We start from the raw sequence: 25,737 nt of genomic DNA on the forward strand, positions 1-25,737 counted from the left end.
TTAGAGGATAATCTCCACTTTTTTTTTTAAGTTAAATATTATCGTCATTGAGTTGAAGTGCCAGTAACAAGCTGGGGTAAAAAAAATTGTCCATCCAGATTCAGAAAAATGAGGAGACATTTCCTGAGTCACGTCTCTTTTCATTGCGAGTAGTAGCCAGTGGTGCCTAGGACATTGAGGTCATTCAAAAATATTTGCTGAGTTAATGTTATTTTTTTTTTACGCTTGAATTTATTTTATGAAAAAGAATAGTCAAGGTGAAAAGTCAGGAGGAAAACTTGGTGCCTAACAAGGTTAAGAATGTAAAGATTGAAGTAAAAAAATAGTAATAGCCAATATTTATATAGGACTTAACACTTTTCAAGTCACTTTTATCTGTGTGTCACTTAATTCATTCTCCACAATGACCTTCTGATGTAGGTATTATAATCTGCACTTTATTGATGAGGAAACAGATTTAGGGTTAAATGGTATACCTGAAGCCACAGAGTTATACTGTGTAGAGGTCTTACAATTCAAGTCCACTGCCCTGGGTGGTAAACTACAGCCATCTCAGCCTTGAAAGAAACTCTCCTGTCTTTGTGTTTTATGTTTCATTATTAACTTTCTTTTCATTTATGGTGACTCTTTGGCCTCATTTTAGAATCTCATTTAATATGACAGGATCTGTAATCTGCAGGCTTACAACCTATGGATAATATGGGAAATAGATCTTCCCCTAGTTAATTGTCGGCAAAATACAATAGATCCTGTTAAACTGAGGCCAGAGAAAGAGATACTGGAACCTGAGGATCAGATATGCCTACCACAGGATGATGCGGGACCTGTTGGGGAAGCTCAGTTGTAAGTGATGTGGGTATAGTGAGACTAAGTGGACCCATATAGTATCTGGAAAGTATGAAGTGATAGGAAATGGTGGCCCAAGTGTGTAGTTACTTTAAGAATTGTGATGGGTGGGTACTAGCATTCAGGTCAAATATCAGATGTATGCGGAGACCAGTTTTCAGAGACTTCTGGTCAAATGGGAGAAGAGTTTCAGGTGCAGGACTGCCTGGCAAATCATTAGACATCCTGCCCAATCTGGATATGTGAATACATCCTCATTTCCAATGTGAATGGACCATTCCTCTGATATTTCTTTACTTGTACATTCACTAGATCATGACATTCCTGAAGACAGTTTCTGTACTTTTTTCATCTTGATGTTTGTACTCACATCACCTAGTTCCATCCTTGGCACATGCATGTCTTTAGCCACTTGCCAGAATGTTGTATCTGTTTACTTATTTTGTGGAGGTATTCCATTAGTTCTTCCAATTGTCCTGGCTATATTAATAAATTTCACTATACTATTCTATCATTTGTTTTTCAAGATAGATTGTTGGTTAATATTTATTTGACTTATATATATATATACACAATACTATCTTGATTCCTTTTTTTTTTTTTTTAAGGTTTTATTTATTTGACAAAGACACAAGTGAGAGAGGGAACACAAGCAGGGGGAGTGGGAGAGAGAGAAGCAGGCTTCCTGCGGAGCAGGGAGCCCGATGCAAGGGCTCGATCCCAGGACCCTGGGATCATGACCTGAGCCAAAGGCAGACGCTCAACAACCGAACCACCCAGGCACCCCGCTATCTTGATTCCTTATCAGCTTATATTAGCAATGGGGAGCCCCTTGGAATTATTCACAGCTGAGGAGACAAATCAGTATATTTAAATATATGTCCAATTCTGGAATTGGACAGAGTCAGATTCTCATTGTGTCACTTTTGGTGGTTGACTTTAGGCAACTAATAACCTCAAATTTTCATCATCTGTGAAAACAAAGATAAAAATAGATCAGAAATTTAAAAGTGCCAAGCATAAAATAACACACTCAGGAAATTTCTGTTTACATTTTTTCATATCTCTGAGTCTGTGTACATGAACTTAATTTATATAATGCTGTATTTTTTTTACGACATGCTTTTGAATTGTCATTTGTATCCTTTGCACAGCCCTGTGAGATAACAAGGGAAAGTAATTTTACTAACAGCTTCAGATAAATAAACTGAGACTAAGTTATTGCCTAGGATCGTGCAGCTAAAGTTGCAGAATCAGGACTTGAACTCAGTCCATCCCTTTAATCCATGCCCAGTGCCCTTTGCACCAGGTTCATTTATTTTTAACCTGCTGTCTCTCATATATTCACTATGAGTCTGATTATTTCAGTGAACACCGTAATAAATACGCCAGTTGGACGCACCCACTTCCACGCTGGTGCTGTTAGATAAAGTGTGAATGCCTAATTCTGATTACTTTTATTGCGAGGGCACTACTTATCACGCACTTTGTTTTTGACTCGTGAATTTCCTGAAAGGTCTTTTTGTGTTTTCTGATGGATAATAGATTGTCTAAGTTATAAAATTATAGATAATGGCTCCTTTTATCACCCACTTAAGTAAGTCTCAAATTTGCTTTGCTCTAGAGGTGATCTCTTTCACAGTGGAATGGTAAGTGTTAGTTACTCCATTTCTTCTAATTGATAGACGAGTAATCGTATGAATTGCAACTGTCTGGTGAGGTTTCCACTGTGTTATTATGAACCCATTAAAGTGATGAGACCTCTGGCTATTGGGCCCTTCATTTTGTTCTGCCAAATAAGTCAGAACTAATACCACCAATGACTGGATTGCTTTAATCTTACTATACTTACCTACATGGATAGTTTTTAAAATATGCTGTTCTTTCACTTTTAACTAGTTGTTGTATGATTAATTATTACATTTTGGAAAAGTAGAATTTTAGTGGGTTTCTTTTGGCCCAGTCCCTCAATTGTTTGACTTTTACCTACAGAAACCAATTGATAGATGTGTGTACAGTGTTTTCCAGGGTATTCCTTCAGTATTCCATAAGTCTGTGTAGCCTGGCACTCGCTAATGAGCTTAAAATTAACATTCACCATGTCTCAATTTCTTTTTCTCAAGAAGAGGGAAACTTGCTTGCCAGGTTCTTCTGGGTATCCCCAGGGCCTAACGACACAATGACTGCGTAAAATACAAGCCAGGCAGGGAATGTTCATCGAACCTGACTTTCACCTGTGCTTTCATTGTACATCCATACAAAATTCCACTGATAGGTCAAGGCCAGAGTTTTTTCATCGTATTAGAATAACTAGTTTTCAGGTCTCTGGGCAGCCTTTTGATGAACAGATAACACAGAGGTCACAAAAATATACTTTTATATTCCAAATGCTGACATTAAATGAACTAATCATGAAGCCATTCAAGGTGGTACTTCTGTTGTGTAAAGCGAGGCATGTTGACAATACTAAAAATATATTTCAAAATGGTACATGAAAAATGATTTATATAAGGGAAAAAATTAACATTTTTGCCTTATAAGAATGTTCCCCCCCTCCCCCCGCGATTCTGCCCTGTTTTTCATAAAAAGCCCTCAAAGTGTCACCTTGATTTTGACTATTTTTGCTGAGAAATGAACTTTTTCAGCTGTGTTAGATTACCAGAAATAAGACTATCAAACAGTAACGGGAGCCCTTCAGTAGTGGAAGTATAATTATCATATTAGCATCATAAATCATTGCTTCCAAGTACTACAGTAGGTCATGAGAGCGACAGCTGCAGCATTGTTCTACCGAGATGATGTTTCAGTAAAGCCATTTCTGTTTTTATTCACTCAAATTTACAGTTTCTCTTTTGTGTTGACATTAAGCAGTGAATCTATTAGTTTCCGTTACCAGCAGAATAACTAAAGCTATAAATAGTTCTATCATTTTCTCTCACAAGTCCTCTCAAGCTGCATAGATGACTTTAATTTGATAAAACATCTGGGTTATACATTTTGTTTCTTCTCTGTCTTTCGGCAAATGTGTACTTTCTTAAGCCTTTCCTTAAAGAACAAAACAAAACAAAACTCGATAGCAGCTCTGTCCTGTCTTTTGACCTCAGATTCCTAATAGCTAAATTGGGCATCTAATTGTAAGGTAATCCAGATAAGATGCAAAAGTCAGATCGCTCCATCATATTTACAGGACTCATTTTTAAAAATATCTGCAGTATTACGTTTCAGTGACTTGCTGGTTCTGCCAAAAAAAACCAATGTATCATAAATACCACATAAATACATAATCTTTAATATCTAAATATTATAAAAAGGTTATGTCTTCCTAATGTAAACCAAGCTGCAGAACACCAATTTAAAACACAATGTCATAGCCACCAGCGTAAACACATTTTAGCAAGTTCCAGAAGCGGCCTTCAAGAATGTAATTATCTTGGACAACCGTTGTTCTGATGTTGGAATAAACCAGTTTATTATGTTACAATTCCCTGAGTGTAACAAGCTGCACAGTAATTGCCACGGTCCTCTAGGGTTCTCAGAGGCAAGCCCCGTAATTTTGGTTGCAGTTCTGTAGGCTTTGGCCCACCTCATCTGTTTCTTGTTTCTGCTTTGGTTCCCATTTAGGGGTCTTTGTGATGAACTCAGTTGTTCGAGAGTGAGAATCCCTTGTTTGTGTTGTCATTGCTGCCGGCATTTCCTTTCAGTTCATAGGTGTAACCAGTGATCTGAATTCAGTGGACAGGATTCTGGGTAAATCTGAAATCTAATCTAGATATTGGGATGTTTCTTAGTGATGTGCCAAATCTAAGTATTTGGTATAGTTGAATTGTTGGCTGACATTTTGGTTTTGTTGAAAAGCCACTTAGAGATCTTTTAATCAGTCTCCAGCTTTCTTTTGGGCCACTGAAGTGAATTTTTTCTGGATTGATGGGGACTCAGCCTTTTCCTTCACAAAAGCCTCTAAGATTTTTTAAAAATTAGTATGCATTTTAAAAAGGCACGACAAAGCCAAGATAACATAACACTTTATAAAATTAAAAGTAATTTCTTAACACAATTTAATGCTTATTCCATACTCAATCTTCCTATTTTTGATAAATACGTCCTTTATAGCTGGTTGGTCCAAGTTAGGATGCAGATGAGTACCATATACTGCTAATGGTTGTTGTGATACTGTGATCTTATAGTAAGAAACATATGTTTGGCCTTCCTCAGTTCCTGGCAGGAGCTCCTACAACTCTGGTAACTTCCTAAGTGAGGAGATAGATAAAGGTGCCTTTTGTTATGTTGATGAGGCAGCTTTTGGAAAGCCCCCTAGGTAACCCCAGGGTGGGGACTGGGTGTAAGGGGAACCCATCAGGAGATTAGAGGGTTGAACCTTTCAGTCCTACCCTCCGACTTCCAAGGCGGTGGGAGAAGGAAGATTGAATCAATTGCCAATGGCCAGTGATCAATCAATCATGGCTGAGTAATGAAGCGTAAGTAAAAACCCAGAGGGCAGGGTTGGAGAGCTTCAGCTACTGTGAACGCATGCCAGTGCGGGGAGAGTGGTGCCTTCGTGAAGAGAGGGCATCAAAGTCCTGTGCCTCTTCTTGCATACCTTGCCTTTGTTCCTCTTCTTCTGGCTATTCATCTGCATCTTTTATAATACCCTTTATAATAAACTGGTAAATGTAAGTAAATGTTTCTCTGAGTTCTGTGAGCCACTCTAGCAAATTAATCAAACCCAAGGAGAGGGTGGTGATTTTATAGCCAGTTAGTCAGAAGCATGGGTGACAACCTGGGCTTGCTGGGGGCTGTCTTGTGGGACTGAGCCCTTAACCTGTGGTCCGATGCTATCTTCAGATAGATAGTATCAGAATTCAGGTGATTGTTTGGTGGTGTGGGAAAAAAAACACACACTGGAGATAAGTTCCTTAGGCTTTTTAAATCTCTATCTGCTTTTTTCATGTCATCGATTTATTAAAGAGGCTAGACCTGTTGATAAATTAGAACATTTATTTTAAATTTATTTAAATGTTTATTTAAACATATTTAAATATTTAAGCATATTTAAGTTCATTTAATTAAGAACATTTTCCCTACACAGCCCAAATTACATTGTTACACTTATCAATATTAATAACTCCTTAATATAATCCAACACTTAATCAATATTCAAATTTTCCCAATTTGTTTTTAAGTCTTCTACATCTGGTTTGTTTAAGCCAGGATCCAGTCTAGAAGCACACACTGCAAATGGTTGTTTTGTTTTGTTTTCTCTGTATCTTTTGATCTGGAACAGTTCCTTTTTTTTTTTTTTTTAAAGATTTTATTTATTTATTTGACACAGAGAGAGACAGCGAGAGAGGGAACACAAGCAGGGGGAGTGGGAGAGGGAGAAGCAGGCTTCCTGCCGAGCAGGGAGCCCAATGCGGGGCTCGATCTCAGGACCTCGAGATCACGACCTGAGCCGAAGGCAGTCACTTAATCAACTGAGCCACCCAGATGCCCCTGGAACAATTCCTTTTATTCATATCAGGAACTTGTGGACACGGTGAGACTGGTGTCTTGCAGAACAACCCAACTTCTGGATTTGGTTCCTTTTTCCCTCCCACACTGTGCTGTCTAGCACAGTGACCACTAGTCACATGTGGTTATTAAGCTGTTGAAATGTGACTATTCCAAATTGAGATGTGTTTTGAGTATAACGTACACATTGGCTTTCTAAGACTTAGTATAAAAAAATGTAAACTATTTCACTAATTTTTTACATTGAATACATGTTCAAATGATAATCTGGGTGTATCAAGTTAAATAAATCATATTACTAAAATTAACTTTACCTGTTTCTTTTCATTTTCGAAATGCACCTACTAGAAAATTTTATTTGGCTCCCAGCATATTTCTAGCAGATAGTGCTATTCAACAGATCTTAAAACAGAAAATTGCTACCCCAAAATGACTCCACATCAGTTCTCTGAGATGTAGTTGAAGAGAGAACATTAATAGGCTAAAATGTTCCTTAGCTGGAGTTTTACAACATTTAATTGCAGTGTCCTTCCACGTAGAAGCTAAATGATTTTCTATAGTTGATCTAGCCTTGAGCATTTCAAGACCGAATATCCTATAAGCATAGCATTGTCCAATAGATGGGATAGCTACTAAAGATTTTGAGTGTCTCTGATAGCTGGAGTGTTAAATAACGTAAACCTGGAGGTGTGCCATGGATGCTAAATACAGTTGTAAACCAGTGCTGGTGATTTAAAAGCAAAAAAGTATATGAGGCAATGAAAGTCATGCTTTTATTTATTTGTTTATTTCTAGGGTTGGACAACCTCGAACAGACAGCCGTCTCCAGTTTTGGAGTACTGGAAAGTCAGCCCGATTTCCGAACCCCAGAGTTTGTAAGTACTACTACTCCATCTTCAATTCTCACAAAAGGGAGAAGGTTTTTTGTGGAATCCTGCCCTCAGTGCCTCTAGCTGTGGCATAGGTCTCAGTGGCAGGGCTGTGTATTTAAAGCTCGGGTTCTCTGGGGAACAGGTTACTGAACTACAGTGTCTTGGCGTCATGTTCTTTAGGCTTATTCTTCATACTGCTTTGTACCAGCAAATGGGAACTCTTTCTGCAGTAAAGTAGCATCATTACTTCGAAGACTCCTCCTTCATTCATGGGTAGCCTTGCTATCAGTTTCTGCTGTTAGTGACTCTGGAAACCAGTCTTCACTGAGCACATACAGGTACATTTCACTCTGGAGCCTTTAGTCATACGACCTATATCGATGTATCTTGTAGGGCTAGGACTATTTTGTTGGTTGTTCCTACCAAGAGGGGAACTAAATGCTCTCACTAAATTAGACTCATTAAAGATTAGCCATGGTTCTCACCCTCAAGGAATTAAAAATCTTATTAGATGCTACTGTGATTTTATTAATGCCTTGTTTAAAGAAAATTAAGCACATAGGATGCCATGTGCAGAATGTCCTTATTAAATAGATTTTATATTAGGCTCATTTGAAGAGGGGGATGGGAAGAAGTGTTTCTCTAACTCATGTACCATATTACTGCACCAGATGTGAAGGAAAAGCACGCCAGGATCCACCTTGATTTACTTATTTTTGCCTCTTGCTGCAAATGGCTTGTCTACCACTTTAGCAAGGCAAACGTCTTTTTTTGGCTTATTTTCAAAGTGTGATATACAGTTGCCACAGCAGTAATTGGCAGAGCACAATTGTATTATTGATAGAGACAAAACAAAAGACAAAAACAAAACTCATTATGTGCTTTTCCTCTTCTCACTCATTCTTTATGGATTACTTACTCAATTCAGCCAAGAGTAAGGAAACTAGGCAGAGCTCTGGACCGAAAGGGATCGCACATGAAACTATATCCACAGTGCCATTTTATTTCACAGTGTGGGACCCCTGTGGCGTACTAGCAGATTGCCTACTGTGAAAATCACTTGGATATAATAGAAAGACCTCGTATTCGGTGACTTCCCTGTTACATTCAATGAGATTTTTCAGTGAAGGAAAATTGTGAATGCCCACCAGTGTATCCTGTATCTTACTTAAAGTAGCAGAGCAGTTTTGTGGTTTTTTCTAACTTCTACTGTTAGAGCCCCAAAGCAGAATTGACACAGATATTTCCCATTTGAATATGAAATTGATACAGACTCATGGAGCTGGCCCTTTTTTGTTGTATTTTCTAACTGTTGCTCGTTGATACTCTCCAAGCACTATTTCTAACCCAAAAAGAGCTGTGTGCAATAAAGCGCTGATGTGCTTGGCAAACACCTATATAGTTCGCGCTGATTCCCTGTGTGAAAATACAAGTATTTTTCTCAAGAACAGATTTCAGTGTATTAGGTTTGAGATTGGCATGCCCCAGCGAGGTCTTTGTAGCAGATAGTCTACACTGGTAATTACACTGGTAATGTTATTCTACCTTCAGTATTAACTTCTTGACTACCTCATTTTCCTTTGCAAGGGGTGAAGACTGGCGAGTCTAAGTTAGAATGACGAGGAGTAGAACTTGAGGATCACAGAATACACTTCTGCTTTGAGAGATTTCTCTTAGCAATGGGTCTGAGAACACCTAAGCTGAAAGGAGATTTTTAGGCTAAATCCCCATATTTTTCTTTTTCACTGTCGTGCCTCAAGAATATCTAGAGAATTTCTTGAGACCACATGAGTGGAGTTGAAGTTGTGACGCATGGTTTCCTTATATGTGTGGTTGATACAAGATTTCTGTGTCTGGCTATTCTCTTTCTCTAATTGTGTGTTCATACCATGTTTAGGAAGGAGTCTGTGATGTTCTTGTGCTTTTTAGATGTTCGCACCTCCGATGCTGTTGCACATCCCGTCGGCAGGAACCGCGTCCGTAGCTGCTTGTGTTTTTTCCCCACGTCACTGTGGCCCCCTGCAGTTCCCTTGTACCCAGATATTTCCCAAACTGCTGCCTCCCTGGTAAACAAACAGGAGGCATATAAGGTGCCTTGAGAACAGAGTCCTCGAGGGAATCAGGCACGACATGTGAGAGAAGCCTTTTTTTGTAGGCAGACAGTGACAGCATCCGTGAAAACGGGTGGCTCCGCTATGTAGGCAGGTGGATTGGGCAGATGCCAGGACGACACCAGGTATGTGCATCCAACCCAAAAATTTAAATCCGAAACAGGGCCACCAGTACGAACCTAGGAGCAGAGGGAGCCTGGCACAAAGCAAAAGCAAAAACAGAAAGAAGATGGAGAAGAATAAAAGGAACCGAAATATCAGCGCTCTGTTTTTCTCCATCTGGCATTTGGAAGGTGCAGCTGCCGTTTGCTGAGGTGAACTGAAATAAAGCAAGGCGCAGACCGGGTCTACTCAGGCCTTATTCTCAAATAGTTCAGGTTTTAGAAGGATCAAGAGCCTCGTGTTTTCATACAACGGAGTGTATTTATATAGTTTGGCGAACAGGGAGAACAAAATGCTTATCGTTATTAGTTTGTTTCCTTCAGGATTTCTGTTTTTCTGTCGTTTGAAACAAGGCCCAAGCGAGCAGTGCCAGTTGAGTAGCCTTGGTTACCAGCATGATAAACACATTAAGGTTTTCCTTCACAGCTCAGGTGTCTGTGATGTGACTAGTCAGGCAAAGCCGGGGCTGCTGTAGAGTCTGCGTACGTCACGGATACATAAATGCTGTTGCAAAGCCCGGGTGCGGCTTGTTCTTGGGGGGGGGGGCACGCTGTGCTGCCCAGCTATCTGAAACGTTAATGCTGTGCTGCCCAGCTATCTGAAACGTTAAACGTTAACCGAGACGGACATAAGGTGCCTGTGTTCTTGCTGGCAAGGAGCTGGGGACGTGTTGGACACAGCCCCACTTGGAGGTGGGGTGGATGTGTGGATGGGGCTCACGGTGAAAGGGGCCTGGCGGAATGCTGGCTTTACGGAGAGTAACTGGGTCATCTCATTGTGGTAGGAAACCAACTCGATCCTGGTTCGGTTTTTTGTTTGAGCACAGTGAAAATCTGTTTGTGATATGCTTTATTAACTTAATATTTCATCCTGAATACTGTCCCACACTGTTGTTTTTCCAGGTGTATGGAGATATGATTGACATGCAGCACTCTGTAGGCTTAAGGTGTACAGCTCCATGCTATTTTTTTTCTCTGACATTATTGTTACCGTCTCTCACTTCTGTTCCCTTGTGTTGATGAACTATAATTAATCCCACTGTAATTTTTCACAGCAATTAGTTCAAGGGGGATCTAGTCAAGGAAACGGTGACATAGCCAGATGCTCTGGAACCCTGTGATTGCTGGCTGTCATGTAGGGACATGGGCTCTGAAAATAGGCTAGGTTCATGAGGACAAGTACCAGACTCTGGAGAAGGGATTTGGCCAAAGGGAGGCTGGGGACTGAGTATCTGAGACCCAGATAACCTTTTTAGAGTTCAGACTTTGAAGCAGAGGCTGCAGAATGAGGCAGTCTGGCTAGAACCTAGGATGGGGAGCTATCAACATGGTAATGGAGCAGATAAAGGTTTTTCTGCAGTGTGGTAGCATGCAGATGCTGGGCAGCCTAGGCTTCCCCTGGTGCTCTCACTCTCAGGTCTGCTTAAGAGCAAAGGTGATCTGAGGGTTTAGTCCAGGGGCTCATCAGTCATGACGGGCCCAGAGGACCCCAGGTTCATTCCAAGCCCCAAGGAGTGGGGAAAAAGTAGAAGAAAGGTTGAGTAATGGTCAGGGCTCTTTCTAGAAACCCTGACCCTTTTGGTACTGACCCAGGAACCTGGGTGCACCAGGGGTGAGGAATGGGGTGTGGGGAGGAACTCCAGTGGAATGAATCTGCTTGTAGCTAGCTGGATGGAAACCAGGCTGTGGTCAACACAAAAACACATGGAAGGAAAGGAAAGGCTAAGGAATTACATTTTATGATCCGAGTCTTGCTAATTATATCCCCCTTTCCATCCTTTCTAGAACTTGAGGTTTATGTCTAACTCTCCTGGCTTTTAGAGGCAGGAAGATTCTAACCACCTCTTGTTTTCATGCCGATTGATGCTGTTTTCCTTGGTTTCGCTTCTGCCAAATTTGCAGTAAATAATAAGAGTTTAGGCTCGCAAAAGAGTATTAGGATTATAATAGGATAAGCCAGGGAAGATGATGAGAAACTACAGGATTTAGAAAGACTAAGCTGAGGTATAGACTCAGGAAGATGAGGTTCAAAGTGGAGCAAAAATGTGTCCCCTTTGTTCCACACTTGTGCTTATGCAGAAAGAAGGAGGTCTGAATAGTCATTATCCTGTTTGGGATTTTGTTATAACTGGCTCCCTTTCTGAGGGGAGATACTACTTTACAGAAAATACCGTTGATTTTCTGAAATTCAGGTTTGATTGTATTTAACTAGATGATAATATATTGTGATCCCCAAGAGTTAAAATATTAATCAACTATTTGAGGCACTATAGTGAACAATAGAAAAAATATCCCTGTACTTGTGGAGCTTACATTTTGGTGGGGGAGACATAAAAGACAAAATAAATAAGATACATAATATGGCACGACATGGTAAGTCCTTTAGAGAAGAGTGAAGGAAGGATTATACATATGTGTTGGGGGTGTGGGGGATGGCTATGGTTTTAAATAGGGTGGTTCAGGGAATATCTCAGGAATAGGGTGTGCAGAAGGTGACAAGTGAAAAGACTTGAAAGCCGGGGTACTACAGCAAACTATTTGGAAATCTAGATGAAGGGCATTCCAGGCAGAAGGAATAACATAGACAAAGGTCTTTAGGTAGAAGTTTGAGATACGTTTGAGGAAATGGAAGGAGGCCAATGTGACAAGCAGAATGAAATGTGGTGAATATAGTAGATAGTGGGGGCTTCATAGGCCATTGTAAACACTTTGGTTTTACTCTGAATGAGTTGGGAAAGCAATTAAGGGTAAGCCTTTGGAGGATAAACTGGGGGGTTTTGAGCAGAGAAATGACTTGACTGCCCTGCCCTGTGTTTTAACAGGATCACTTTGGCTGTGTTGAGAATAGATTACAGAGGACTATAAGCAGAAGCAGTGAGACCTCTTGGACTTTTCAGGAACCCAAGTGAGAGGTGGTGGTGGCTTGGTCCTGAGTGTTAATTATGGTGTTAGCAAGACATACTCAAATTCTCAGTATGTTTTGAAGGTAGAACCAATAGGATTTGTTGACTGATCAGACATGAGATGTGCGAGAAAGAGCAGTCAAAGATGACTGCAAGGTTTTTGACCTGGGGGGCGGTGGAAGGAGCAGTTTGAGGGGAGGATATGCAGAGGAAAATAAAAATTCTGTTTTCAGCATGTGAAATTTGAGACATCCAAGTGGAGATGTCAGTATGCAGTAAAATATACGGGTCTGGAGTTAAAGAGAGGGGTCCAGCTAGAGATGTGGGGGTTGTCAGCACACAGGTGGTATTTGGATCTGTGGCACTGACTGAGACCAGCAAGGGGCGAGATAAAGAGACCCTGGACTGAGCCCTGGGGACTCCAGTGTTCACAAGTCAGGGGCCTGAGGAAGAATCTGCAGAGGGAAGGAGGAGTGCGGTTGGAGGAAAATGAGGAGAGTCCCAGGAGCCACATGAAGAAAGTATAAAGTCGGAGGGAACTACCAAATCTGCTGAGGAGGATGGGAAATTGAATTTAGCAGTGTGGAAGAGATCTTGACGAGAGAAATCTCAGCTGAACCTTGGGATACAAAACCAGAGAGGATTGAATACAGTATGGGAGAAGAGGAATCAGATACACAGCTTTTATTTATTTATTTATTTATTTATTTATTTATCTATCTTTTTTTAAAATTAACATATAATGTATTATTTGTTTCAGGGGTACAGGTCTGTGATTCATCAGTCTTACACAATTCACAGTGCTCACCATAGCACATACCCTCCCCAATGTCTATCACCCAGCCACCCCATCCCTCCCACCCCCCACCACTCCAGCAACCCTCAGTTTGTTTCCTGAGATTACGAGTCTCTTATGGTTTGTTTCCCTCTCTGGTTTCATCTTGTTTCATTCTTCCCTCCCTTCCCCTATGATCCTCTGTCTTGTTTCTCAAATTCCTCATATCAGTGAGATCATATGATACTTGTCTTTCTCTGATTGACTTATTTCGCTTAGCATAATACCCTCTAGTTCAATCCACATCTTGCAAATGGCAAGATTTCATTCTTTTTGATGGCTAAGTAATATTCCAGTGTGTGTGTGTGTGTGTGTGTGTGTGTGTGTGTGTCTTCTTTATCCATTCATCTGTCGATGGACATCTGGGCTCTTTCCATAGTTTGGCTGTTGTGGACATTGCTGCTATAAACATTGGGGTGCATGTGCCCTTTCGGATCACTGCATTTGTATCTTTGGATAAATACCTGGTAGTGCAATTGCTGGGTCGTAGGGTAGCTCTATTTTCAACTTTTTCCAGAGTGGCTGCACCAGCTTGCGTTCCCACCAACAGTGTAGGAGGGTTCCCCTTTCTCCACATCCTCGTCAACATCTGTCACTTCCTGACTTGTTAATTTTAGCCATCCTGACTGGTGTGAGGTGATTATCTCATTGTGGTTTTGATTTGGATTTCCCTGATGCCAAGTGATGAGCACTTTTTCATGTGTCTGTTGGCCATTTGGATGTCTTCTTTGGAAAAATGTCTGTTCATGTCTTCTGCCCATTTCTTGATTGGATCATTTGTTCTTTGGGTGTTGAGTTTGATAAGTTCTTTATAGATTTTGGATACTAGCCCTTCATCTGATATGTCATTTGCAAACATCTTCTCCCATTCTGTTGGTTGTCTTTTGGTTTTGTTGACAGATACACAACATTTAGATAACACTTCCAGTTTTTTTTTTCTGAACATGAATGCAGAACAAGGGGTTATTATGTGTTAGGATGAAGGGAGGTTATTTTTTTATTTAGTTAGTGTGAAGATGGCAGGAGTTGCTCCCACCCGCGGCCGGGTTAGGCTGTAGCACAGGCGGTGGGCGGAGCTGGTCCCTTCCTGTTGCAGCTGTGCACCGCCTTCAGTCCCGGGCCCTGCGCCACCCTTCTGCTTTGCAGCCTGGCCTGGATTATCCTTGTCTTCTGCAGTAAGAGCTATGGCAACGTGCTAGTGTTGGCTGGCGTCATCCAGTGCACAGAGAGGGACGAGTTCTCCTACCGGGAGATGACAGCCAACCTGCCCCTCTGTAGCTGCCCCAACCCATGCAAGGTGCTGGTCATCGGGGCTGGGGACGAGGGTGTCCTGCAGGAGGTGGTGAAGTGTTCCTCTGTGGAGTCTGCCTGTGGTCCAGTGTGAGATTGACAAGGATGTCGTTCAGGTCTCTGAGAAGTTCCCGCCAGGCATGGCTGTGGGCGGCTGCAGCCCCAAGCTGACCCTACATGTGGGTGATGGTTTTGAGTTCACGAAACAGAACCAGGACGCCTTCGATGTTATCGTCACTGACTCCTCAGACCCCGTGGACTCTGCCAAGACTCTCTTCAAGGAATCCTATTACCAGCTCGTGAAGGTGGCCCTCAAGAATGAGGAGTGTCATCTGCCAGGGCGAGTGTCAGTGGCTGCACCTGGACCTCATCAAGAGATGAGGCAGTTTTGCAAGTCACTCTTCCCTCTGGCGACTTCCGCTTACTGCACCATCCCCACCTACCCCAGTGAGCTGATGGGCTTCATGCTGTGCAGCAAAAATCTGAGCACCAACTTCCAGAAGCTCGTGCAGCAGCTGACATGGAAGCAGGTGGAAAAGATGCAGCTGAACTGCTACAACTCTGATGTGCACCAGCAGGCCCCGTCCTGTCTGAGCGCGCTGCCCAGGCCCTGAGGGATGTGAGCTGAGCCCGCTGCTGCTGCCCATGCTGCCCAGGACCTCGGGCCAGGGAGCCTCGGGGACGCCTGGGCATGACAAGCGCAGGACAAGACCCCCTGCCCCACCGGCGTGTCCACTAAGCAAGTGTTACAGGCCCTGGGATGCTGCCTGGCATGCCCTGCTGGGCAGACCGTCTGTCTCTCTCTCAATATGGTGGTCAGCCCCCAAGCCTATACCAGCTATGTACAGGAAAAAAAAAAGATGGCAGGAATTTCTGTTCGTAAGGTGATGGAAATTAATCCAATAGGGAGAGAAAATCTGATGATGCGGGAGTGAGAAGGAAGGATTTCTAGAATAACATCCTTGAGAAGGCAAGAAAGGGATGGAATCTGGTCCATATGTGGAGAGGTTGGACACCCGCCATGGCTGTAGAGATAGTTCATTCTTAGAAGTAGGAGGAAAACCAGTGTATTGGCACCCAGGTGGAATTAGTTCAGTTACTCGTGTTCAGTGGGTGTTACTGGTTTATGGCTTTATGCTAGTAGGAGCTTGTTGAAGTTTTTTCTTGATTGCTTCTTATTTACCAATGAAATGAGAAGCAAAACATTAGTGAAGATTGAGGAAGGAAGAAGAGATGAAGAGACCTAAAGGGAGAGGAGAAGGTATCTGAGAGAGTGAAAGCTCTGGGAAGGTATCTGAGAGTGAAAGCTCTGGGAAATGCAGTATGATTGCCTGGCAGCACTAAAAGCCCACTTGAGGTTCACGGTCATGATGGGTGTGTGCTTTCCCCATTCAAGTACAGCTTTGGAACAGGTGTACAATAGGCAATGAATTTGATTTAACCAATTTGGGGGTTTCTTTAAGTCAGTTCAGTGAAGCAAGACAAGGCTAAGAGAGTTTTAGGGTGTTTGCCAGAGAGTGAAGGACCAGGGACATGAGCAGGAGGAGGCAATAGGATCAGGAGAGTTAGACCTTAGTGGGGTTTGATAATTTTTGCAGTTGGGGTATTGGAGAGAGTGAACTGGAAAAATAGGAAGAGGTAGTTGGAGAGTCAGGATCTTTCTAACTAAGGGAGGAATCACAGTAACCAGTACAGACAAGGTCTGGGATATGCGCATTGGAATGAGGGTCTGGGGTAGGGTAGAGTTGTAAGGACAGGGTGTTGGAAGGTGTGGAGATGGAAATCCCCAAGAATTATGTCAGAAGAAATGTCTTGGAGAGGTTGACAGTGAGGCAGGGCTTAAATCTCTAAGGAATGAGGGGTAGTGACTCAGGGATCGGTAGATGGCTGCCAAAGGAGATGACCAGAGAGGTAGGAGAGAAATCTGAAGAATGGCAGGATAGAAGCTAGGAAGCAGATGACATGGTGAGTAGTTCTGGGTGTTGTGTAGGGATCCAGTCATAGCAGGATTTCTCAGCCTCAGCACCACTAACATTTTGGGCTGGATTTCTCTTTGTTGTGGGAGCTGCCCTGTGCATTGTGGGATGTTTAGCCTCATCACTGGCCCCTATCCATGGGATGCAAAGGTCCCTCTCCCCAGCAGTGACAACCACATATGCCCAGACATTGTTAAATGTTCCCTGGGGACAAAATTGCCCTCATTTAATAACCAGTGAGTTAAATGAATACTGAAAAAGCATTAGGGTCACTGGTGTCCTTATGTAGAGCTGTTTCTAGGGAGTGCTGGGGATGCCACTCTAATCCAGTTTAGAGTGGATTATGGAATAAGCAGGAGAAAAAAATAGGAAATCCTGACCTCTCTTTCCAGGAGCTTGACTTTGAAGGGCTGGAGGATGAGAGAGCAGTAAGTGCAGGAGACTGAGAACCAGAGATGCTATCCTTCCATCAGATGGAGCCCTGAACAGCTTTAAATATTGATGAGAAGGATCTGTGTGAGGGGAACAACTGACTTAGAGGGAAGAGTGGCTTTGAAATGGGCTGTGGAATGGTTTGTAGATGTGGAGGAGTCCACGTTCTATGGGAGCAGCAGGTGGGTGTTACTGGTTTGTGGCTTTGTTGGAGAGAAGCAGAGGGAGTTCTCATCCAGCCGCTTCCATGTTCAGCTGCTGAGAGTGAAGAGAACAGAGCGCTGGGGTGATGGAGGAGTGGGGGGGGAGTTGGTGCTTTGAAGCAGTTGTGGAGAGTGGGAGGAACGGAAGACCAATCTGGCTTGGAAAACCGAGGAAAAGTACTAGGATGTCTGGGCAGTGGTGAGGGCCTGCGTGGGGCCGGTGAGCCTGAATTACAAACAATACCAGCCTGCCCTGCTCTGGTTTCTCCGGCATTGCTCAGACACCGAGAAAGCAGGTCGCAGGCTTCGGCCTCCAGCTGGGGCTTTGCTAGATGGTCATGATGGAAAGTGCAGAATATTGGCAAGCGTGCAGGTGAAATGATGAGCTTGGGAAATGTGACCTTACAGAAGGAAGGGAGGCAAGGAAACACGAATCTGCAGATTGGTTAGAAAAAGTCATGGGGCCTCTGAGGTCACTGGGAAATGAGGAGATGTTAGTTGTGGTCAGAAAGGGGGATCCCTGTGGAAGTGGGTTTGGAAAGAGAATTTTTCAAGTGATGACAAGGTCCAGGGTGGGACCATGGAAGTTAGTGCGTGCAAGGGAGGACATCACTAGTGTCAAGTTACTAAGGGGCCAAGGTGGCCCAGTCATGTCTGTGGGTGCAGATGTCATTCTGGATGAGGGAGAACTTGGAATGGGGAGGGCAGTGTGAGTCAGGGGCCGGATTTTCCATGGACAGGGGCAGTAGTAGTAGCTGCCAGGTAGGAGACGATCGGCTCTGGGAAGCTCAGGGGCTTACGCTGCTTGCGTGGACCGAAGGGGCCAACAACACTGGGAACCAACGGTCTCGCCGTGACCTCTAGAATAAGGTGAATGTCAGCCTTACTTCCTTGCCCCGACTGTGAAAGGTATGAAAGAATAATCAGAACCAGCTGCCCGTAGGTCTGCATAGTTTTGTTTCCAGGCTTTGTTTCAAAGTCATCAGTCAAGTTTTATTTCAGAGTGGCGTCCAGGATCTATTTTAATCTCCATCTCCCCCTCGCCCAGAAATCCAGACTTCATTTTGGTGATTTCTGGCTTAACTGGCCCTGAGGCAAATGAATTGGTGCTGGGGCTATTGAAGGAGATTATGGTTTATTTTATGGGCAGTCCAGAGTCTTTCTGGCTAATCTCAGAAACCCAACCGAAGTCCCAAGGTCTGCCTCAAGATCCCAGGATCTTCAGGACCTGGAAGACTGGGAATAAGGCAGGACCCTTCTTCTCAAGCATTTCTTGGATTTGTACTTGGGTCTTCTACAAAGAAATAGGACGGCTTTGCTTTGTGGCTTTTGGCACTAAGTTCACCAAACTAAAAGAGAAAAGGAACTCACCAACGAAAGGAAACCAAGCAAAGGAACATGGATTTGGCAAAAGAACATGAATTTGGCAAAAGAACTCTCAAAAGAAGAAATGAGACCAAAGATAGGCTAGTAAGAACGGCTGAATTGGCCCATTTGCTATGGTAGGAATTCACATGGCATTTCAACTTTGAGAGCATTTCTTGTATTCAAGAGCAAAAGGTGAGGGAATGTGTACTTTGCCTGAATATGGAGGGAAGGGGACCTACTCATTTGCTCTATGTGGCTGATTCAGAAGCTACGTTTGTGGATTTGTTAGGATTGGAGGGTATGAGCAAAAATAGGCAGGCCAGCATGTAAAGTCTCAGTCAGAAATTTCTTTCTGAATAATCACTTCTTTGGAATGCAGAATGTATTTTCCCAGAAACAGTCATAAATGGTGATTGGGCTTCTAGGCCCAGCCAGGCCAGACCAGCTAAGGCCAGTTTAACTCAGAGAGTTAACAAAATTATCATTCTGTACTAACAATCCTCTGGAACACTCCAATCTTATTTTTTCTATTATTACTAAAATTTTAGAATAAATGTAAAGTCCAGAGTGAGTGTGTTGAGTGGAAGCTTGTGGAAAAAATGCTTAGTATGGTGAGTGAATGAAAGTAGGATTGATTTTTGAGTTATGTTAGATTTTGAAGCAGTGATCTAAAACTTGAGGAAGACAATTTAAAGGGAAAAGAGCTTATCAGCTTCTATATTCCTTTTGTCTTTTCTGCTAATGAAAGTGAACTTTTTTTTTTTAGTTTGGAAAGGTTCAAGCCCTGGGAGAGAGCTGTAGAAGCCCATGCTGCATGAGACTGTTGTAGAAAGGAATATTGTTATTCCAAATGAGTTTAAATTTTTTAGCTAGAAGGATTACATATCAACCAGGGTATTAAAAGAATATGTTGGGGGCGCCTGGGTGGCTCAGTCAGTTAAGTGTCTGCCTTCAGCTCAGGTCATGATCCCAGGGTCCTGGGATGGAGCCCGCATCAGGCTCCTTGCTCAGAGGGGAGCCTGCTTCTCCCTCTCCCTCTCCCTGCTGCTCCCCCTGCTTGTGCTCTCTCTCTCTCTAATACATTAAAAAAAAAAAAAAAAAAAAAGAACATGGATTTGCTCATGGAACCACAGTTGGGAATCTGGAGGTGATATGGGGGCCAGGACAAGTACAAGAATCATAGAGGGACAAATATAACAGTTTTCCAGAAGGGGTGGGGTTAGAGTAGAAGTTGGACATAGACTGAATTCTGATAAATGGAGACATTGACCCTGGAGTATTAATCTCCAGGAATATTACAGAATGAGATTTTTAAGCAGATGGTTTGTGAACATTAAAAAAGGAAAGGTCATCAGGCGCCAATGTGAGTTCAATAAAAATAAGTCCTGTCAAACTGAGTACATTACCTTCTTCTTTTTTTTTAATGGGGGTGATTATAATGGTAGAACAGGAGAAAGCCACGGACATTTTGTGTTTTTTTTAATTGAAGTATAGTTGACACATTTTTGCGTGTTTTGATTTTAGCAAATGGTGTGAAAAAGATTACATTTAAATACAGAATGAAGAAATGTGGACCTAGTGAGAGTATACTTATCTGGGCAATTGATTTTACCAAGACTGTGGAACAATGGCTAGAAATCAATTCCTAGAGGAGACAAAAATCAATATGAATTAAAGTAAGCGCCTGCTCCCTAATTCACAAATATCTGCTGCCTAAGTACAGATTGTAAGAGCTGAGGCTAAATGACTGATCATGTGAAAAGGCTAGGTATTTGCCTAATTAAACTTAGTATGAATCAAGCTTGTAATAATATTGTCAAAAAGTTGATGCAAGTCTAGGTTGCATTCATACCTATGTGTCCAGAACAAAGTACAAGGCTTCTCCCGTTCAGTACCAGTAAAGCCACTCGCCATTCTGGGTGCTCCATTTTAAGGGGAGGGGGCATGTTGATTCGAGAAAATCAACATAGGAGTGGATCCTGACACTTAGGCAAGAGTATGACATCAAATTTAAATATTTGGTGATAGTAACTGGTGGATGGAGTTGCAAAATACAGTATTAAGACCCATGAATAGAAGGTATATATAGGCAGACAGTTCATTTCAGTAGAAGGACCTTCTCATGATTGAAGTACCTTAATTCCTTGGAAGAGTTCGAATGTAGACAGACTGGGTAACAATCTAGGCAGATGATGTATGCTTGAACCAGGACACGTCAGTGGGGATGGGAAGGAAGGGCATACATGTTTTATGTGTAGCAGGACTTGGTAGCGGAAGGCAAGCAGGGAATGAGAGAAAGACAGGATGTTTCTGGAAATATACCACCCTAGTAAGTTATATGTGGCTCACTGATGTATCTGAGTTGCTTTTGTTTTATTTTTTTTCCCCTCCTGTAACCTATCGTTATCAGCCAAATTTCCTCCTTGTAACAGTGTTCATTCTGCTGCTTTTATTCCCCTATTTTCAGAAAGTCTTGACTGAAATGCCTTGTGAATTCTTGCCCCACAGAGTATCCCATTTGAAATTCAGTGAGCTATCCATTATCTGGGGAAATGTCAAAATTAATTTGACAAAAGCAGGCATGAGGAAAGCAGGGAGCCCTGGGCGTTCTGAACAAAGATGTGATATCAGTATTTACCATGGAACTCATCTGATTATAAGTCATCTAGAAGCATGCCACAGTAATGGCCAGAAGAGCCCACAGAAGCAAAAGAATTGAGTTAAAGTTGAGAGTCTGCTGGTAAATAACCTGACTGTGCCATGACCTAAAAAACAGCATTAATGGAAGAAGTTATAATAAAAATTTAAAGAGAAACACAGAACTTGGCAGAAATGAATACGCAGAATGAATTCACAGGATTCCTGGAAAATTGAAAAGGAGAGACCTGTGGGATTTCAACTGTAGCTGCCACCCCCCCATATTTTGAATTTGTAATTAATTTGGAAGGCTTAAGGGCTTTGGAAAGATGATTTAAAATCCCTTTATTTCTGAAGTCCTACTAGTTAACCCTAGCTTTCCTTATTTTGACAAATAATAATAAAAAGTGCATCTTTACTATAAGCCTCAAATGTATTCCTTAAGTCCGTTTAGGTTAAAAAAAAAAAACGAAAAGAAACTATAAGATATGCTTTTACTCAGAAAACTCTAATGGCTCCTTCAAAAGGAAAATGCATTTACAGTTCCTTCTCCCAAGTCACTTTTTGAAATGTAGATTAATGTGACCTGACAGATTGTAATAACTACCAAAGAGCATTTTCATTAATTATAATGAGCAAACCAATAATATAGATCTTTACAATGTTAGTATGAATTAGAATAGATCAAGTTGAGACCATACTTGTGGCTGGAGTAAAATTTGACTGCTAAGTCCAAATCCCCTAAGATAAAAACACATAATGAAAATGCTGACAGACCATTCAGGGATACTAATGGTATCACCAGCATTTCATGGTTTTTCAGTAGTCGTAAGTGTTTTTAAAAAGTAAACATACTGTCTTGTGAAATAAGAAGAAGGTTGAAGGAGAGAGAGGTGAATAAGAGGAGGCACTTTTGAGACTTTGAAAAGTGTTTTTACTTAAAAAAATTTTTTTTCTTTTTTGTAAAAGAAAGTCATTCTAAAAGTGCCCCCAGGAAGCTGAGTACAAGATGGAGTTCCAGGGAATTAGAAGCCTTCTGTCCCTGTGCAGTTCTGCTCTTGGTCCCTTGTGGGCAAGTCGCTTTTTCTTTTAGGACCCCGTCTCCTCATGTAAAAAAGCAGAAAAATCAGCCGATTTCCTCACTGGGGTGTGTTCCGTGACTGCATGGTGATTGAAAAGCATTTTAGCTATCTTAAAAGCCTATTCATAAAATAATAATATGGTTAAGAAGTCTTATCTAACATTTATGGATGTTTGTAGTTGGCAACACAGATGGCAGGTACGGGGATAGCCAGCCTCAAAGTGACCACAGCCCAACATTGCTCAGCCCAGCCATACCCCAACCCTTCCCCTTCGAATGAACTCAGACTGTGTTGGCATCAGGAATCGGCTCTGTTCTTAGAAGAGCACCGAGGAGCATTTTTGTTTTGTTTTGTTTTTTCCTTACATATTTTTTATTATTATTATGTTATGTTAATCACCATACATTGCATCATTAGTTTTTGATGTAGTGTTCCATGATTCATTGTTTGCGTATAACACCCAGTGCTCCATTCAGTACGTGCCCTCTTTAATACCCATCACCAGGCTAACCCATCACCCCACCTCCCTCCCCTCTAGAACCCTCAGTTTGTTGCTCAGAGTCCATACAGAGGGGCATTTTTGACTTACGCCTCTGAGGAAAGTAGTTACAGGCATTGGGTATCTACGAGATTATCCGTGGGGTGAGAATTAAACCTACTCAGCAATGTTATAAAGTACCGACGGTACAGTCTATCAGTAAGTAAATATGTCAGGCACTTACCAACACTTGCTAATAGGATTTTCAGTTGAACTAGAAATAAGAGCTGTTTAAATTATGCACTATTTTGAATAAACCCCCATCAGCTTCACTAAATTTTGCTTTAAATTTTTCATTTATTCATTCATTTAATATTTATTAATCAATGTGCTTCAAGGAATATCAAGCAGTATATCTCAGTGTTTCCCCTCAAGGCCAAGAGTGGGGCTACTGTTACCTCTGTCCCCTGCAGATTGTCTTACTAATTGACGAATGTTAGTCCTGCAACTGATGCTGATTAGTAGTTTCAGTGAAAGATTATGAGGCAGTGTGCAGTGTTTGATGAGTTCCAGCGGCACTTAAATAGAAGTCTAGAGGAGCTTGGTTAGGATCGTAGTTCTCAACTCTGTGCCTCAGCATTCCCTAGAGAGCTCTTTTAAAAAGTGAAGGTCCAAGCTGACCTTCATGTGCTAATCGTGCTCTTGGTTAGAACCTGAATATGTTTATATCAGGTTTACGAAGCTGACTCTCATGTGCAGCCATGTTTAAGAACCATTATCTTTGAGAATTCACGTTTGTAATTTTGAAGGCTGTGGTGGTATATGGCTCAGCCCTGAAGGGTACATTTCACTAGGTCCTGAAATCCATACTGAAAGGTGTTCTAATCCAGAAAACAGTAGGATATATACATATGTACACACACATACATACACATTCAATTGTGTGTGTACATATGTGTATGTATCTATATATACACACACACAAATTTATTAAACAGACCTAGGGGCGCCTAGGTGGCTCAGTCGTTAAGCATCTGCCTTCGGCTCAGGTCATGATCCCAGGGTCCTGGGATGGAGCCCCGCATCGGGCTCCCTGCTCAGCGGGAAGCCTGCTTCTCCCTCTCCCACTCTCCCTGCTTGTGTTCCCTCTTTCGCTATGTCTGTCTCTGTCAAATAAATAAATAAAATCTTAAAAAAAAAAAAAAAAAAGAAAATAAACAGACCTAGCTGAAGGAATTGGTTTATGCAGTGTGGAGTCTATTTCATAGAGCATGCTGGCCAGAAGAGCAGGCTGGGAACTCTGGGGCAGGGGTGGCTCCTGCAGTCCGTAAGGGAGAACTTCTTTTTCTCAGAGAAGCTTGAGGATTTTTTTTTTTTTCAAGACCAGTCAACTGATTAGGTGAGTCTCACCCAGATCACTGAGGATAACAACCTTTCCTTTTGTTGTTGTTGTTGTTGTAGTAGGAAATATTTTAATTTTATTTTTTTAAATTTAAATTTACTTAGTCAACATATAGTACATCATTAGTTTCTGATGTAGTGTTCGATGATTGGAAATATTTTAATCTTGAGTAAAAATAACAATCTTTGTAGGGGCATTTAGTGAGAAAGTTGCCAAACTTTTTGTTCCACACACACGTACAGAGAGAGATACCTGTATGTATACGTATATACATACAGAGAAAGAGAACGCAAGAGAGAGAAAGATTTATTATACAAATCAGCTTGCATGATTGTGGATGCTGAGAAGTCCCATGATCTGCTGTCTGCAAGCTGGAAACCCAGGAAAAGCCAGTGACATGGTGTCAGTCTCAGTCCAAAGGCCTGAGAACCAGGAGAACCAATGGTGTGAGTTCTGGACCAAATCTCAAGGCTGGAAAACCATAGGGCGGGTGGTGTAAGTCCCAGTCTCAGGGCAGGAGAAGACCAATGTCCCACCTGAACAGTCGGGCAGACTGAATATTTTATCGTGCAGCTGCTACTTTAATTACCAGTTTGTGATGTAAATATTTAAGATCATTTAAGTCATTAAGAGTGTTTTTTTAAATGGCTTGTATCATACATTTTTTTATTTCTATTGTTTTTAAAGATTTTATTTATTTATTTGAGAGAGAGAGCATGACACAGAGAGAGCACAAGCAGTGGGGAGAGGCCAGAGGCAGAGGGAGAAGCAGGCTCCCCGCTGAGCAGGGAGCCCGATGTGGGACTTAATCCCAGGACCCTGGGATCATGACCTGAGCTGAAGGCAGCCGCTTAATAACTTAGCCACCCAGGTGCTCTGTATCATACATTTTCTAATAGAAATATGTCATTATTATTAAAGTCAACTGACCGTACATGTTAACCACATCTACAAAATACCTTGACAGCAACACCTAGACTAGTGTTCGACTGCATACCTGAGTACTGAGCCTAGCCAAGCCGACGCACAAACCTAACCATCCCAGTGGCTGCAGTACAGGAGGGTATCCTAACCGCATGATCCAGTGAACGGAAGTGGAAATGAGTAAGGTGTGTCCAGTTTGTACAGAGTGTAGAGTTGATCTAGGGTAGGGGAGGAGATGAAGTTAGATAGTTTAAGGCCCAGTGTAGCACTATTGGACTAAGGGTTTGGACTTCCGAGCTGAAAAGACAAAGCAATGCTACAGCAGCACTGCCCAACAGAATTTTCTGTGATGATGGAAATGTGCTGTCTCTGTGATGTCCGACACCGTAGCCCTTTAGCCACATCTGGCTGTGGAGACGCTTGAAGTGTGGTGCTGGTTCAAAAACCTCCTCGGGACCTTCCTGGGTAAAATCTGAAACTGATCCCATGCATGAAGGGAAGGAGAGACTGAAGAAAGAGGCCACTCCAGATCCGGGGGTGGTAGGTTTAATAAGCAAGGGAACTTAGAAGGCTTATCTTGGGCAGCCTCAAGGCAGTTAGATCTCCACCACTGCACACAACCCCCCCACCCCCCACCGCCTGCCAGAATCTTAAGTTTATATAGAGGCCTTAACTGTGTTCAGTCATACAGAGCGGCCAGATGGTCTGA

At 42.1% G+C, this 25,737-nt stretch overlaps 1 protein-coding gene and 1 pseudogene across 3 annotated transcripts in view; both read left to right on the forward strand.

Annotated features, from left to right (window-relative positions):
• ANO6 (anoctamin 6) overlaps positions 1 to 25,737 on the forward strand; it is a 187,741-nt gene that overhangs the window by 61,455 nt on the left and 100,549 nt on the right. For all 3 annotated transcript variants that reach the window (XM_078075914.1, XM_036080053.2, XM_036080054.2), the window contains one exon: positions 7,150 to 7,229. In XM_078075914.1, coding sequence (XP_077932040.1) covers positions 7,150 to 7,229 — 80 coding nt within the window. The remainder of the gene's footprint in view (positions 1 to 7,149; positions 7,230 to 25,737) is intronic.
• LOC118527930 (spermidine synthase pseudogene) lies at positions 10,826 to 15,154 on the forward strand (annotated as a pseudogene).

The sequence above is a fragment of the Halichoerus grypus genome, chromosome 6 (genome assembly GCF_964656455.1).
Source record: "Halichoerus grypus chromosome 6, mHalGry1.hap1.1, whole genome shotgun sequence".
In the NCBI taxonomy this organism is placed as follows: Eukaryota; Metazoa; Chordata; class Mammalia; order Carnivora; family Phocidae; genus Halichoerus; species Halichoerus grypus.